This window comes from Coregonus clupeaformis, chromosome 27, assembly GCF_020615455.1.
Source record: "Coregonus clupeaformis isolate EN_2021a chromosome 27, ASM2061545v1, whole genome shotgun sequence".
NCBI lineage: Eukaryota > Metazoa > Chordata > Actinopteri > Salmoniformes > Salmonidae > Coregonus > Coregonus clupeaformis.
The window spans coordinates 26,564,599-26,581,554 of NC_059218.1; the positions used below are offsets into that span (position 1 = coordinate 26,564,599).

The 16,956-nt window shown below is 45.6% G+C and overlaps 1 protein-coding gene across 1 annotated transcript in view; it reads right to left on the bottom strand.

The window, feature by feature from the left end:
* Positions 1-16,956, bottom strand: part of LOC121541685 (astrotactin-2-like) — a 532,790-nt gene that overhangs the window by 260,334 nt on the left and 255,500 nt on the right. The window contains exons 8-10 of the mRNA XM_041850922.2: positions 16,543-16,627; positions 15,770-15,844; positions 13,299-13,436 (exon numbers count right to left, since the gene is read on the bottom strand). Of these exons, the coding sequence (XP_041706856.1) occupies positions 13,299-13,436; positions 15,770-15,844; positions 16,543-16,627 (298 nt within the window). The remainder of the gene's footprint in view (positions 1-13,298; positions 13,437-15,769; positions 15,845-16,542; positions 16,628-16,956) is intronic.

The following is a 16,956-nucleotide window of genomic DNA, read 5'->3' on the forward strand; positions in this document are numbered from 1 at the left end:
CTGGTGCACAAAATCAAATACTTAGGAAGTCTCGAGGTTTTGCTCGCCTGAGGTAGAGTATGTTATGATAAGCTGTAGACCACACTATTTACCAAGAGAGTTTTCATCTATATTTTTCATAGCTGTCTATTTACCACCACAAACCAATGCTGGCATTAAGATTGCACTGAATGAGTTGTACAAGGCCATAAATCAACAGGAAACCGCTCATCCAGATCCAGCGCTCCTAGTGGCCGGGGACTTTAATGCAGGGAAACTTAAATCCGTTCTACCTAATTTCTACCAGCATGTTAAATGTACAACCAGAGGAAAAAAAAAACTCTAGACCACCTTTACTCCACACACAGAGACGCATACAAAGCTCTCCCTCGCCCTCCATTTGGCAAATCTGACCATAACTCTATCCTCCTGATTCCTGCTTATAAGCAAAAACTAAAGCAGGAAGCACCAGTGACTCGGTTAATAAAAAAGTGGTCAGATGACGCAGATGCTAAGCTACAGGACTGTTTTGCTAGCACAGACTGGAACATGTTCCGGGATTCTTCAGACAGCATTGAGGAGTGCACCACATCAGTCACTGGCTTCATCAATAAGTGCATCGATGATGTCGTCCCCACAGTGACCGTACGTACATACCCCAACCAGAAGCCATGGATTACAGGAAACATCCGCACTGAGCTAAAGGGTAGAGCTGCCGCTTTCAAGGAACGGGACTCTAACCCGGACGCTTATAAGAAATCCCGCTATGCCCTCCGACGAACCATCAAACAGGCAAAGAGTCAATACATGGCTAAGATTGAATCGTACTACACTGGCTCTGACGCTCGTCGGATGTGGCAGGGCTTGAAAACTATTACAGACTACAAAGGGAAGTACAGCCACGAGCTGCCCAGTGACACAAGCCTACCAGACGAGCTAAACCACTTCTATGCTCGCTTCGAGGCAAGCAACACTGAAGCATGCATGAGAGCACCAGCTGTTCCGGATGACTATGTGATCACGCTCTCCGTAGCCGATGTGAGTAAGACTTTTAAGCAGGTCAACATTCACAAGGCCGCAACGCCAGACGGATTACCAGGACGTGTACTCCGAGCATGTGCTGACCAACTGGCAAGTGTCTTCACTGACATTTTCAACATGTCCCTGACTGAGTCTGTAATACCAACATGTTTCAAGCAGACCACCATAGTCCCTGTGCCAAAGGACTCTAAGATAACCTGCCTAAATGACTACCGACCCGTAGCACTGACGTCTGTAGCCATGTAGTGCTTTGAAAGGCTGGTCATGGCTCACATCAACAGCATTATCCCAGAAACCCTAGACCCACTCCAATTTGCATACCGCCCCAACAGATCCACAGATGATGCAATCTCTATTGCACTCCACACTGCCCTTTCCCACCTGGACAAGAGGAACACCTATGTGAGAATGCTATTCATTGACTACAGCTCAGCATTCAACACCATAGTGCCCTCTAAGCTCATCACTAACCTGGGACTAAACACCTCCCTCTGCAACTGGATCCTGGACTTCCTGACGGGCCGCCCCCAGGTGGTAAGGGTAGGTAACAACATATCTGCCACACTGATCCTCAACACGGGGGCCCCTCAGGGGTGCGTGCTCAGTCCCCTCCTGTACTCTCTGTTCACCCATGACTTTATGGCCAGGCACGACTCCAACACCATCATTAAGTTTGCCGACGACACAACAGTGGTAGGCCTGATCACCGACAACGATGAGACAGCCTATAGGGAGGAGGTCAGAGACCTGGCCGTGTGGTGCAAGGACAACAACCTCTCCCTCAACGTGACCAAGACAAAGGAGATGATTGTGGACTACAGGAAAAAAAAGAGGACTGAGCACGCCCCCATTCTCATCGACAGGGCTGTAGTGGAACAGGTTGAGAGCTTCAAGTTCCTTGGTGTCCACATCACCAACAAACTATCATGGTCCAAACACACCAAGACAGTCGTGAAGAGGGCACGACAAAACCTATTCCCCCTCAGGAGACTGAAAAGATTTGGCATGGGTCCTCAGATCCTCAAAAAATTCTACAGCTGCACCATCGAGAGCATCCTGACTGGTTGCATCACCGCAACTGCTTGGCCTCCGACCGCAAGGCACTACAGAGGGTAGTGCGTACGACCCAGTACATCACTGGGGCCAAGCTTCCTGCCATCCAGGACCTCTATACCAGGCGGTGTCAGAGGAAGGCCCTCAAAATTGTCAAAGACTCCAGCCACCCTAGTCATAGACTGTTCTCCCTGCTACCGCACGGCAAGCGGTACCGGAGTGCCAAGTCTAGGTCCAAAAGATTTCTCAACAGCTTCTACCCCCAAGCCGTAAGACTCCTGAACAGCTAATCATGGCTACCCGGACTATTTGCACTGCCCCCCCCACCCCATCCTTTTTACGCTGCTGCTACTCTGTTAATTATTTATGCATAGTCACTTTAACTCTACCCACATGTACATATTACTTCAACTATCTCAACTAGCCGGTGCCCCCGCACATTGACTCTGCACCGGTACCCCCCTGTATATATATAGCCTCCCTACTGTTATTATATTTTACTTCTGGTCTTTTTTTCTCAACACTTTTTTTGTTGTTGTATTATTTTTTACTTTTTTTGTTAAAAATAAATGCACTGTTGGTTAAGGGCTGTAAGCAAGCATTTCACTGTAATGTCTGCACCTGTTGTATTCGGCGCATGTGACCAATAAAATTTGATTTGATTTGATTTGATTTGAACCTTCTATGTGTGGTCTGAGTTCCATTGTCACGCCCTGACTTTGAGAGCCCTCTTATTTCTCTAGTTAGTTTGGTCAGGGTGTGAATGCTAGTTGATCTATGTTATATATTTCTATGTTGGCCGGGTGTGGTTCCCAATCAGAGGCAGCTGTCGATCATTGTCTCTGATTGGGGATCATACTTAGGCAGCCATTTTGCCTACCTTAGTTGTGGGATCTTGTTTCTGTATAGGCTTGTTGCTGTTAGCCTTTAGAACTTCACGTTCAGTTGCTTTTCTTATTTTGTCAAGTGTTTATTTAATCAATTAAACATGTACACATACCACGCTGCACCTTGGTCCGACCATTTACTCAACGAACGTGACAGAAGATCCGAACTCCAACGGACCAAGCAGTGAGGCCAGGAGGAGCAGACATCATGGACATGGGAGGAGATATTCAATGGAAAGGGATCATGGACGTGGGAAGAGATCCAGGCTGGTATGGATTCGCCTTCCTTGGGAGAAGACGGAGGCAGCGAGGGAGAAAAAACGGTGACTCCAAAGTACACCATTAGGAAGGAAGCCTGAGAGGTTTCAGAGCAGAGCCAGGTTTCAGAGCAGAGCCAACTCCTCGCATTCGCACTAAGGAGCGTGTGACCGTTCAGGCTCAGTGTTATGCAGAGATATGCACTGTTTTGCCAGTGCGCCTTCACAGCCCAGTGCGTCCTGTGCTAGCGCCACACACGTGCCGTGTGGAAGTGGGCATCCAGCCAGGACAGGTTGTGTCAGCTCTACGCTCCAGACCTCCAGTGCGCCTCCATGGCCCAGTATATCCTGCGCCGGATCTACGCACTGTGTCGCCAGTGCCACTTCCCAGCCCGGTACGGCCTGTGCCTGCTCCACGCACCAAACCAGTGTTGTGTGTTTCCAGTCCTGTACAGCCTGTGCCTGCTCCACGCACCAAACCAGTGGTGCGTGTTTCCAGTCCTGTACGGCCTGTGCCTGCTCCACGCACCAAACCAGTGGTGCGTGTTTCCAGTCCTGTATGGCCCGTACCTGTCCTCGCACTAAAACAGTGGTGTGTGTCGCCAGCCCGGTACGCCCCGTACCTGCTCCTCGCACCAAACCAGTGGTGAATGTCTCCAGTCCTGTACGGCCCGTACCTGCTCCTCGCACTAAACCAGTGGTATGTGTCGCCAGCCCGGTACGCCCCATACCTGCTCCTCGCACCAAACCAGTGGTGCGTGTCTCCAGTCCTGTACGGTCTGTACCTGCTCCTCGCACCAAACCAGTGGTGTGTGTCCCCAGCCCGGTACGGCCCGTTCCTGCTCCACGCACCAAACCAGTGGTGCGTGTCGCCAGCCCGGTACGCCCCGTACCTGCTCCTCGCACCAAATCAGTGGTGCATGTCGCCAGCCCGGGGTGCCCCGTACCTGCTCCTCGCACCAAACCAGTGGTAATGTCTCCAGTCCAGTACAGCCCGTGCCTGCTCCTCGCACCAGACCAGTGGTGCGTGTCCCCAGCCCGGTACGGCCCGTTCCAGTGCCAGAGCAGTCCGCACCAACGGTGCCTGGTCCAGCTCCGGTCAGCTGCTCCACTCCAGTGCCAGAGCAGTCCGCTCCACCAGTGCCTAGTCCTGCTCCGGTTATCTGCTCCCTACCAGAGCCGGGGAAGTCCACTTCACCAGTGCCCAATCCGAGTCCGGTCGTCTACTCTTCCTCCATGCCGGAGCCATCTGCTCCACCGGGGTCCGAGCCGGAACCAGACGTCAACCCCTCTCAAGGATCGGGGCCTCCCACACCAGGGTCCAGACAGGGCTTGGTGCATCATGGGAGGACTGAGAGGGGAGGCATCGCGCCGGGGTCCAGAACGGACCAGGTGTGCTACGGGGAGGCAGGAAAGGAGGGGAGTTTACGGCATCCGAAGCCGGAGCCGCCACCGAGGCTAGATGCCCACTCGGACCCTCCCCTAATAAGTCAGGTTTTTGCGGCCGGAGTCCGCAACTTTGGGGGGGGGGGGGTTACTGTCACGCCCTGACTTTGAGAGCCCTGTTATTTCTCTAGTTAGTTTGGTCAGGGTGTGAATGCTAGTTGATCTATGTTATATATTTCTATGTTGGCCGGGTGTGGTTCCCAATCAGAGTCAGCTGTCGATCGTTGTCTCTGATTGGGGATCACAATTAGGCAGCCATTTTGCCTACCTTAGTTGTGGGATCTTGTTTCTCTTTAGGGTTGTTGCTGTTAGCCTTTAGAACTTCACGTTCAGTTGCTTTTGTTATTTTGTCAAGTGTTTATTTAATCAATTAAACATGTACGCATACCACGCTGAGCCTTGATCCGACCATTTACTCAACGAACGTGACATCCATAATGATTAAAATAGGCTACATGTCCCAAATTATTGCACAACGTTAGCCTAATATGATCCACTAATGCGACCCTCAGGAACAACTACACAGACGTGTCATAGGAAAGAAAGGTAAATGGAATGGAATGATGCAAAATGTAAGCTACAAATCTAAGAAAACAAACACTAAAGTGACAGTTTTGAATGTTTGTGGGTATTATTGATGGTGGCTGCCGATAGTGACTAATATTTAACATGATACAGATTGTAAAATTTAACTGAGAAAAGCCCGGGTATACACAGTTTGGAGTCATTAAAACTTGTTTTTCAACCACTCCACAAATGTTTTGTAAACAAACTATAGTGTTGGCAAGTAGGTTAGGACATATACTTTGTGCATGACACAAGTAATTTTTCCAACAATTGTTTATATACAGACTATTTCACTTATAATTCACTCCATCACAATTCCAATGTGTCAGAAGTTTACATACACTAAGTTGACTGTGCCTTTAAACAGCTTGGAAAATTCCAGAAAATGATGTTATGGCTTTAGAAGCTTCTGATAGGCTAATTGACATAATTTGAGTCAATTGGAGGTGTACCTGTGGATGTATTTCAAGGCCTACCTTCAAACTCAGTGCCTCTTTGCTTGACATCATGGGAAAATCAAAATAAATCAGCCAAGACCTCAGAAAACAAATTGTAGACCTCCACAAGTCTGGTTCATCCTTGGGTGCAATTTCCAAACGCCTGAAGGTACCACGTTCATCTGTACAAACAATAGTATGCAAGTATAAACACCATGGGACCACGCAGCCGTCATACCGCTCAGGAAGGACACGTGTTCTGTCTCCTAGAGATGAATGTACTTTGGTGTGAAATGTGCAAATCAATCCCAGCACAACAGCAAAGGAGCTTGTGAAGATGCTGGAGGAAACAGGTACAAAATTATCTATATCCACAGTAAAACGAGTCCTATATCGACATAACCTGAAAGGCCGCTCAGCAAGGAAGAAGTCACTGCTCCAAAACCGCCATAAAAAAAGCCAGACTACAGTTTGCAACTGCACATGGGGACAAAGATCGTGCCTTTTGGAGAAATGTCCTCCGGTCTGATGATACAAAAATAAAACTGTTTGGCCATAATGACCATCGTTATGTTTTGGAGGAAAAAGGGGGTTGCTTGCAAGCCAAAGAACATCATCCCAACCGTGAAGCAAGGGGGTGGCAGCATCATGCTGTGGGGGTGCTTTGCTGCAGGAGGGACTGGTGCACTTCATAAAATAGATGGCATCATGAGGAAGGAAAATTATGTGGATATATTGAAGCAACATCTAAAGACATCAATCAGGAAGTTAAAGCTTGGTCGCAAATGGGTCTTCCAAATGGATAATGACCCAAAGCATACTTCCAAAGTTGTGGAAAAATGGCTTAAGGACAACAAAGTCAAGGTATTGGAGTAGCCATCACAAAGCCATGACCTCAATCCTATAGAAAATGTGTGGGCAGAACTGAAAAGGTGTGTGCGAGCAAGGAGGCCTACAAACTTGATTCAGTTACACCAGCTCTGTCAGGAGGAATGGGCCAAAATTCACCCAACTTATTGTGGGAAGCTTGTGGAAGGCTACCCAAAAAGGTTGACACAAGTTAAACAATTTAAAGGCAATGCTACTAAATACTAATTGAGTGTATGTAAACTTCTGACCCACTGGGAATATGATGAAATAAATAAAAGCTGAAATAAATTTCTCTCTAGTATTATTCTGACATTTCACATTCTTAAAATAAAGTGGTGATCCTAAATGACCTAAGACAGGGAATTTTTGATAGGATTAAATGTCAGGAATTGTGAAAAACTGAGTTTAAATGTATTTGGCTAAGGTGTATGTAAACTTCCGACTTAAATTAAAACATTCTAAAGTGCATACATCAACTCGGCAGGTTTAGCCCTATAGAAGCCTATAGCTTGGGTCTCCAAATTTCATCCACACAAATTATGAGGGCACACAATAACAATTTTGAATAACAGCACGGCTATTTATAGCCTACTTCGCTGTGGAAAAGGGGCCACAATGCATGTCATGTTGATATGATTTTCAGTTTGCTTCCATATGACTGGTTTCACATTGGTCTCCAGGGATCATAAGGAAAAATCATCTAAAACAATTGCTATGTATATTTACAATCCCCTTCTCCAAACAGATTACTCATTTATCAATAGCTCTTATCAATTTATAAATAACAGTGCATGGAAAATGCTGTTATTTTTATCGGAAAAAATTAAGTATATGTTGTTCCACCACGCTCAACCTTATGTATGGTTTCCTAGCGCATAAAGGTGGTGGAATTATGAGGGAATTAAGTCAAGGTCAGAATACAGTGAATCTGTAGACATACCTCCGCCACACGTTCATTTCTTAGATCTCCACCCCAAAGGAATAGCATGCTATTCTCATACTTAAGTTCAAGGTCAGAGTACGCATAGAGAGAAAAGTGGATAAATAAGGAATTAAGGGATTTATTTGCATTCAATTTATCTCATTATTTGTATTATTTTTTGTATACAGTCTTTTTTTCCTTATCTTTATCAACGGTGCCAATCATTTTAGAGGTGATTGTACATGCATGTGCACATGCACACACATAGCCCACACAGTCCGCACACAGTCCCTCTGAGAGTCGCAGTCCTCTGAAATGATGCCACCGGAATCGAGCAGGGAATATGCACTGTCCTTTCATAAAGACATGTTGGCTCCGAGATGAATTGCTGTAACCCAAATGGCTGTAACATCTCTGCTGTGCAGCCACAAAGGCAAGTTCCCACACCGTTTTATCTGGTCAACTGGTGTTCTACTTCAGAAACGGAATTGAACTTGTAATTAAATCTATTCATCACGGGAACACTACTGAGTGATAGGCCGTCAAGATATAGAAACCGCACTATGGAGTGATGACCTTTTTTTCCCCGGATAAAAATAGAGAAAAATATTACCTAAGAACAAACACCAGCTTTCTAAAATGACCAATACTAATCATGCCTCTACCTGTTTGTTCATAGGTTTGATAATGCCTCTTAAGGCCTCTTGCTAGGCCGCCTTTGTAAATATAATTTGTTCTTAATTAACTTGCCTGGTTAAATAAAGGTTATATAAGGTATGATCAAGTGTTTGGTTAATATAGCTTTCCTGAGAAAGGTTCTGAAAGAACATTATTCAATATTAACTGTAAGGAACAATCAGTGACACTCTTATTGAGCTAAACATTGTTCTTCGGAGTTTCCTCAGTTCAAGCTGATTGAAACGCACATCCTAAATAATTGGCAGTGTGATAGTAATCCTATTTCTTGGATAGGAACTTTGCAGTAGTAAGCACAGATGTACACTATTGCCAAGGGTGTGAATGACTCTCAATTAGGCCTCTCCACCAGAATAACTAATTAATTGATGCTTGTCGCCATGTTATGTCCATATGTTAATGTTGTGACAATTAGTACATGTATCACCTATGGACCACACACTATAAAGTAGTTTTCAAACAATTGTAAAACAAGACATTGCTGGAAAGTGGTTTTATCATTGTTGCCTGCGGATGCACTATTATGGATTAAACAACGGGTGGATGCTGATTGGTTAAAAACGCATTCCAGCCGTTGTCTATTCTACAAGTTACCACCGGTTAAATCTATGACGTTAAAATGCCTATTTACTATGTTCCATCTGACTGTGCAATCCACTGTCTCATCAGCCCAGCCAGGCAATTTATAAACTTGATCTCCACTATAAAAAGCATCTAGACATTATCTCAAATTTTTTTTGACTAACATTTAGTTTTCAACAGCGGAGGTTTGTATAAACCTTGCTGTCTGTCTCTCCGACATTTGCAACATGGTTTCAATATTCAAATTCGATCTCCAGCTGTCCCATAGTAATGAAAGTGTCGGGAAGAGACAGACAGGCAGCGTTTCTCAACCAATCAAAATCATGAATAGGCTGGCAACATTTTTATGGATATACACAAAGAAATGTCAATTTTCAGTTTGAAGTGATTGTGTTAGTTGTGTTGTTGGCTAGCTCCTCTGAACAACAGTGTCCTGACGAGAGAGCACATTTTCAATGCCAGGCGTAATCACGCCTCATTAGCTCATTGTTATGGATATATCCAAATAAATGTATCTAGAAAAGAGCTTAAACAAATGCAAATGCAGCTACTTTGCTGTTATTCTGGCTGCACTTTTTGACGTGACTGTAAGTTAGCCGTAGTTGGCTAGCTAGCAAGCAAGGGATAAGAACGTTGCCAGCGAGTATGGCAATGGAACATTTAGAACAAACAACTAGGTCTCGTCCATAGATACAGAACAAAAAGACTGGGTCACGTCTCTGGCAACCGAACCAATAGAACAAACGACCAGCCGGCTTGGGTAGCAACCCTAGATTTGTGTCGGGACTATACCTTGTGTAAGGATGAAATAGTATGAATAAATTCATGAAAATAAAGCAAATAGTCTGGGTAGCCATTTGATTAGATGTTCAGGAGTCTTATGGCTTGGGGGTAAAAGCTGTTTAGAAGCCTCTTGGACCTAGACTTGGCGCTCCGGTCCCGCTTGCCGTGCTGTAGCAGAGACAACAGTCTATGATTAGGGTATCTGGAGTCTTTGATAATTTTTAGGGCCTTCCTCTGACACCGCCTGGTATAGAGGTCCTGGATGGCAGGAAGCTTGGCCCCAGTGATGTACTGAGCTGTACGCACTACCCTCTGTAGTGCCTTGCGGTCGGAGGCCAAGCAGTTGCCATACCAGGCAGTGATGCAACCAGTCAGGATGCTCTCAATGGTGCAGCTGTAGCTGGCCTCCCGAGTGGTGCAGTGGTCTAAGGCACTGCATTGCAGTCCTAGCTGTGCCACTAGAGATCCTGGTTCGAATCCAGGCTTTGTCGTAGCCGGCCGCGACCGGGAGACCCATGGTTCGGCGCACAATTGGCCCAGCGTCGTCCAGGGTAGGGGAGGGAATGGCTGGCAGGGATGTAGCTCAGTTGGTAGAGCATGGTGTTTGCAACGCCAGGGTTGTGGGTTTGATTCCCACGGGGGGGGGGGGTATAAAAACATAATGTATGCACTCACTAACTGTAAGTCACTCTGGATAAGAGTGTCTGCTAAATGACTAAAATGTAAAAAAAATGTAGAACATTTTGAGGATCTGAGGACCCATGACAAATATTTGCAGTCTCCTTAGGGGGAATAGGTTTTGTTGTGCCCTTTTCACGACTGTCTTGGTGTGCTTGGACCATGTTAGTGTGTTGGTGATGTGGACAACAAGGAACTTGAAGCTCTCAACCTGCTCCACTACAGCCCCATCGATGAGAATGGGGGTCTGCTCAGTCCTCTTCTATTTCCTGTAGTCCACAATCATCTCCGTTGTCTTGATCACGTTGAGGGAGAGGTTGTTGTCCTGGCACCACACGGCCAGGTCTCTGACCTCCTCCCTATAGGCTGTCTCGTCGTTGTCGGTGATCAGGCCTACCACTGTTGTGTCATCGGCAAACTTAATGATGGTGTTGGAGTCGTGCCTGGCCATGCAGTCATGAGTGAACAGGGAGTCCAGGAGGGGACTGAGCACGCACCCCTGAGGGGCCCCCGTGTTGAGGATCAGCATGGCAGATGTGTTGTTGCCTACCCTTACCACCTTGGGGCGGCCCGTCAGGAAGTACAGGATCTAGTTGCAGAGGGAGATGTTTAGTCCCAGGGTCCTTAGCTTAGTGATGAGCTTTGAGGGCACTATGGTGTTGAACGCTGAGCTGTAGTCAATGAATAGCATTCTCACATAGGTGTTCCTTTTGTCCAGGTGTGAAAGGGCAGTGTGGAGTGCAATAGAGATTGCATCATCTGTGGATATTTTGGGGCGGTATGCAAATTGGAGTGGGTCTAGGGTTTCTGGGATAATGGTGTTGATGTGAGCCATGACCAGCCTTTCAAAGCAATTCATGGCTACAGATGTGAGTGCTACGGGTCGGTAGTCATTTAGGCAGGTTACCTTAGTGATCTTGGGCACAGGGACTATGGTGGTCTGCTTGAAACATGTTGGTATTACAGACTCAGACAGGGAGATGTTTAAAATGTCAGTGAAGTCACTTGGCCAGTTGGTCAGCGCATGCTCGGAGTACACGTCCTGGTAATCCGTCTGACCCTGCGGCCTTGTGAATGTTGACCTGTTTAAAGGTCTTACTCACATCGGCTACGGAGAGCATGATCACACAGTCGTCCGGAACAGCTGATGCTCTCATTCATATTTCAGTGTTACTTGCCTCTAAGCGAGCATAGAGGTAATTTAGCTTGTCTGCTAGGCTCGTGTCACTGGGCAGCTCGCGGCTGTGCTTCCCTTAGTAGTCTGTAATAGTTTGCAAGCCCTGTCACATCCGACGAGCGTCGGAGCCGGTGTAGTATGATTCAATCTTAGTCCTGTATTGACACTTTTCCTGTTTGATGGTTCATCAGAGGGCATAGCGGGATTTCTTATAAGCTTCCGGGTTAGAGTCCCGCTCCTTGAAAGTGGCAGCGCTATCCTTTAGTTCAGTGCGGATGTTGTCTGTAATCCATGGCTTCTGGTTGGGGTATGTACGTACAGTCACTGTGGGGACGACGTCATTGATGCACTTATTGATGAAGCCAGTGACTGATGTGGTGTACTCCTCAATGCCATCGGAAGAATCCCGGAACATATTCCAGTATGTGCTAGCAAAACAGTCCTGTAGCTTAGCATCTGCTTCATCTGACCACTTTTTTATTGATCGAGTCACTGGTGCTTCCTGCTTCAGTTTTTGCTTGTAAGCAGGAATCAGGAGGATATAATTATGGTCAGATTTTCCAAATGGAGGGCGAGGGAGAGCTTTGTACGTGTCTCTGTGTGTGGAGTAAAGGTGGTCTAAAATGTATTTCCCTCTGGTTGCACATTGAACATGCTGGTAGAAATAAGGTAAAATGGATTTAAGTTTCCCTGCATTAAAGTCCCCGGCCACTAGGAGCACCACCTCTGGATGAGCGTTTTCCTGTTTGCTTATGGCAATTCCGTTAATTGAGTGTGGTCTTAGTGCCAGCATCAGTTTGTGGTGGTAAATAGACAGCTACGAAGAATATAGATGAAAACTCTTTTGGTAGATAGTGTGGTCTACAGCTTATCATGAGATACTTTACCTCAGGCGAGCAAAACCTTGAGACTTCCTTAGATATTGTGCACCAGCTGTTGTTTACAAATATACATAGACCGCCACCCCTTGTCTTACCAGAGGCTGCTGTTCTATCCTGCCGATACAGTGTATAACCTGCCAGCTGTATGCTATTCATGTCTTCGTTCAGCCACGACTCGGTGAAACATAAGATATTACAGTTTTTAATGCCCTGTTGGTAGGATATACGTGCCTGTAGTTTGTCCACTTTATTATCAAATTTAGTAATCACTGTTCTGATGTCCAGAAGCACTTTTCACTCATAAGAGACGGTAGCAGCAACATTATGTACAAAATAAGTTACAAACAATGTGAAAAAACACCCAAAATAGCACGGTTGGTTAAGAGTCCATAAAACGGCAGCCTTCCCCTCAGGCGCCATTGTACATCATAATCCGTTGAATAAAAGTTATAATGCCCTCAAAGCCAGTGTTTGGAGGAAATATTGGCATGGTTTACCTGCCCTTGACTTCGCCTCGGGCCTAACAACACCCGTGCCAATATATCCTCCATGCTTCTCGGGCATTATAACTTAAATATACAGTGTGTCAGACCGTGTTAGATTGAATGAATAACCATATATATCCATCAACAACCACTTAGTTATTGACATAATTTGCTGATGTCACTGACAGCATTTGTGCTGTGGCTAGCAGTTCTCTGTTGTGGGATGACAGGATACATCTCCAATGCTATGCATACTAACATGACCCAAGTGACACCTGGATATGATAGTCTTGCATATGAAATAACGTGTGTATCTTATTAATCATGTTGTAATTACAGAATGAAAAGTAAATGGTAAGACTCCTTATGGAAATTGGGAAAGAATGATAGACAAATTGTGATTGAGGTGTTAGCTAATGGCAGAACTTGCCCTAAACCAGAGATCTGACATTTCAACAAACAAATACAGAGGTGTTTTTAGAAGTAAACTGACCTTAGATCAGGTCTCAGGAAAGAAATATCCACCCACACATACGTATTTTTAAAGGTAAACTGACCTGATGTCCCCAGGGTCCTCTGTCACCAGTACGTCAGTCTTGCAGCTGGCGATGGGGTTGATTGACAGTTCCACCGGTGGCACCACAAAGCTCTTACTGACTGGCAGCCACAGACCCTGGCCCAGGCTGTAGGACGACCTGTGTTGACACAGAGACAACAAGATGCTTAAGTGTAAAAAAGACGACAATGTGCTCAGACTCCATATTAAACAGTCAGCAAAATATAAATCAGTCAGTATTATGACAGCTGGTAAGGGCTTGTCATTTTGACGTAGAGCCAAGAGTCAATTCCATCTGGATTGATAGCAATGTGAAGGTGGCACCAAAATGCATATCATTAAATAGTGTTTAGCATTAAACTAAAAAGCTAGTGCTTACATGAGGAAAGTTGAGATAAGAGGATGTTGATCCATGCTACTGTGCACAATGTTTTAATATTTTTCTGACCACATGACCTGACCAATGCTGTGCGAGTTTCATCAGTATCATCAGTCATTCAACAGTGTTAGTCAGCAGTTCTACCACGCCAATTAACATTATACCATATTACACAATTATCATTAAACATGTTAAATATTTTACATCCAGTTTATGACAGTTCATCTCTGTGTGTAAACACTAAGTGTGCAGTTTGATTGCTGATCAAGCACCAAATGTTCTCTGAAAAACTTGGGTCATTAGCTCGAGCTGCAAATGTTTCTTTCTGCTAATGGAACTGGGAATATGAAGTGAAAATTTACTAAATTGTGGGCTGAATCAAAACTGCATTTCCATTCATTATCAGTGAATAAGAACCACAACCATAAATAAGGTATAAACGGAAATATTGAATACACAGATTATATCTGCAAAGGTAATAACTCAATTTCAGAGAATTGTATTAAAATCTAATGTATATTGTGAGTCATTATCAAATACTGAAAGATATATACTATGAATCATAATAACATCTCCTGCTAATATTTTACTCAATGTGGCTTAGGGTGGCTGTCATTGCCTTGTGACTGACGTTAAACCCTTGCCATCCCAGAATTATGATATGGGGACTTCAGCCAATATCTAATTTTATAAGCTCTTTGTCAATAGTCCTTTAGAGAGGTGCTCGGAGGAGTGGGCAGCGTGCCACCGGCCTTGACCTGGGATATCGACAGGAACACAATGATTCAGGCCTGATCAATAGCCATATCCACTCATAAATAAGACACTGACGGCCAGTCCCCGGCTCCCTCCGACCTCTCACTCTGGAGCCCATTGATCGGCCCCTGCTCCTCTCCCTATCCATCACACACACCGGGAGGCTTTACCAAAGATGTGTGTTATTGTGTGTGTGTTCGTGTGTGTGCTGAGTGTGTGTGTGTGTGTGTGTGTGTGTGTGTGTGTGTGTGTGTGTGTGTGTGTGTGTGTCTGTGTTGGTGGTGCTAGTGTGCATGTAGGAGAGTAGCAGAGAATGATGACATCTCAGGTAAGTAAAATAAATATGAGATATCCTCAGGGTTTTCTGCACCCTAAACTTCCACAACAGGCATTTGATGATGCCAGGATAAACAGCTTATTCATGGAAAGTTGGGTATAGATATGTAGGGATTCTGACAACAGTTTGACTGAAAGGCAATATTTGAAATATAATGATGTATCTCATCTGCAGGGTAGTGGCTCCGAGCGACAAATTCATCATAGGATTTAAGATTATTCTGCGGTGCCATAAAAACCCACAGCCCCATTTCATAGTATTTACTGTTTCACCCTTACCACACCTAGTCTCTTTTTTTTTGTAAAATACCTCCTCTGACACCTCTTTCTGAAGTGAACATGACCTTCCCAATTAGAACACACCCAGAAGGGACAAAGAAGAAATATGTAAGTAGAAAGCAGGGTTCGGTAGCACTTGGAAGGCTCTAGTGACTGGCACAGCTACATCTACCTGTATGGTGCCTTTGTGTTAACACTACTCAGGAACATGTCAGAGAGAATGTGCCTGTCAGGACAAGCCCTGGCACAAAGACAGGCACGAAGAGCACTTGAAAGCCCTGCCCATGACATCCCCTCTGGCTATTTTTTAACAGGGCCACATACTGTACATACATCTGCCTCGGAGTGTGTGTGTGTGTGTGTGTGTGTGTGTGTGTGTGTGTGTGTGTGTGTGTGTGTGTGTGTGTGTGTGTGTGTGTGTGTGTGTGTGTGTGTGTGTGTGTGTGTGTGTGTCATGCGTACACGTGCATCTGTATATATGTGTGTGTGTGTGTGTGTGTGTGTGTGTACTATTGTGCTTAGAACAGGAGCAGAGGCAGGTGTACGGAGGAGACAATCACACGGTCCCAGTTCCCATAGTGTGTGTTGATGGCTGGTAGTGTATACATCTCTGGTTCCCTGACTTCAGTGTAGTTGACTGGAAATACATTCTTTTGGCAGACCACCAGCTAAGCACTCAGGCGAGGGTGCTTGGATTCACATGGATTCACATGTCTCCTCACCTGAAGATCTTTTCTGGAGCTTGCTCCCCTGTGACGAGGTCATAACCCTTCTCCAGGTTGGTGTAGGGCCAGGGACTGGGGAGAGAGCAGGGAGGTAGAGGACACATTTATACACAATACACTGAACAATGCACATGTATAAACACAATCCTTATACATTCATGCAAGAACAAAATAAGCAAACATTTCTAAAAGTAAGAGGCAGGAAAATGTTAATATACCATGCAAAACATGTTAATAGATCAGTGAGTTGATATACATGCACAGTACAAACCAGTTGCAAGGTCATGCTATGCAATTTTCTCTGGCTTTAAATACCAAAGATTATCCTCCTTTGCTCCTGAATTGGTGAAGACGGATTGGATCTGTGATTGGCAGGTAGGGACTGAGTCCAACTGATGATGCGGGATTTGCATAGCTAATGGAGGCTGGTATTTTATTTGCCCAGCTGCTGAGCTAGTCGAGTTAATTAGCATGCAGTCCGAGTCAAGAAGAGGGCTCACACTTGACTGGGCACACGGCGAGGTGATGGAGGCATCAGCTCTCTCTCTCCCTCTCTCTCCGTCTCTCTTTCTCTCCTTATACTCCCTATCATACGCTCTCCCTCTCTCCATCTCCTTCCCTTCCCCTCTTACCCTATATTTCCCTCCCACTCCATCTCCCTTCCATCTCTCCCTTCCTCACCCTCTCACTCTTTCTCTACTGTCCTCTTCTCCTTTTGTCTCGTCAGTGAGGTGACAGTCCGTGTACAGGGCAGAGCCGGCAGGACTTACCCTTCGTTGCGGCCCCAGTCACTGCGAACACAGAGGTGTTTATGCACCGGGTCGGGAGAATAGCCCTCGTGACAGCTGCATTCTCCTGCGGGAAGGGAGGGAACAATGTGACAAATATATTAATCTATCCATGTGTCTTCCAGGGCCTCCCTACTCATCCATCAGCAGGCATGCCCTGTCCAATAATCAGTTGTCACTGGACTTAGTTTGGCAGCTACTGCTCAACCTCCCGCCCCTTCTCTAATCATAGCTAGCCTCACCTCAATCTCCACCTCCACCTCAGACATGCTGGAACTCTAAACTGAAGTGAATACGCCCACCTAAAACCTTAAGACTCCCTTCTCCACCCCTGGCATGTCCTGATCATCAAAAAAAAAATGTCACAGTCTTACCATTTTAGAGACAGTCTGACTT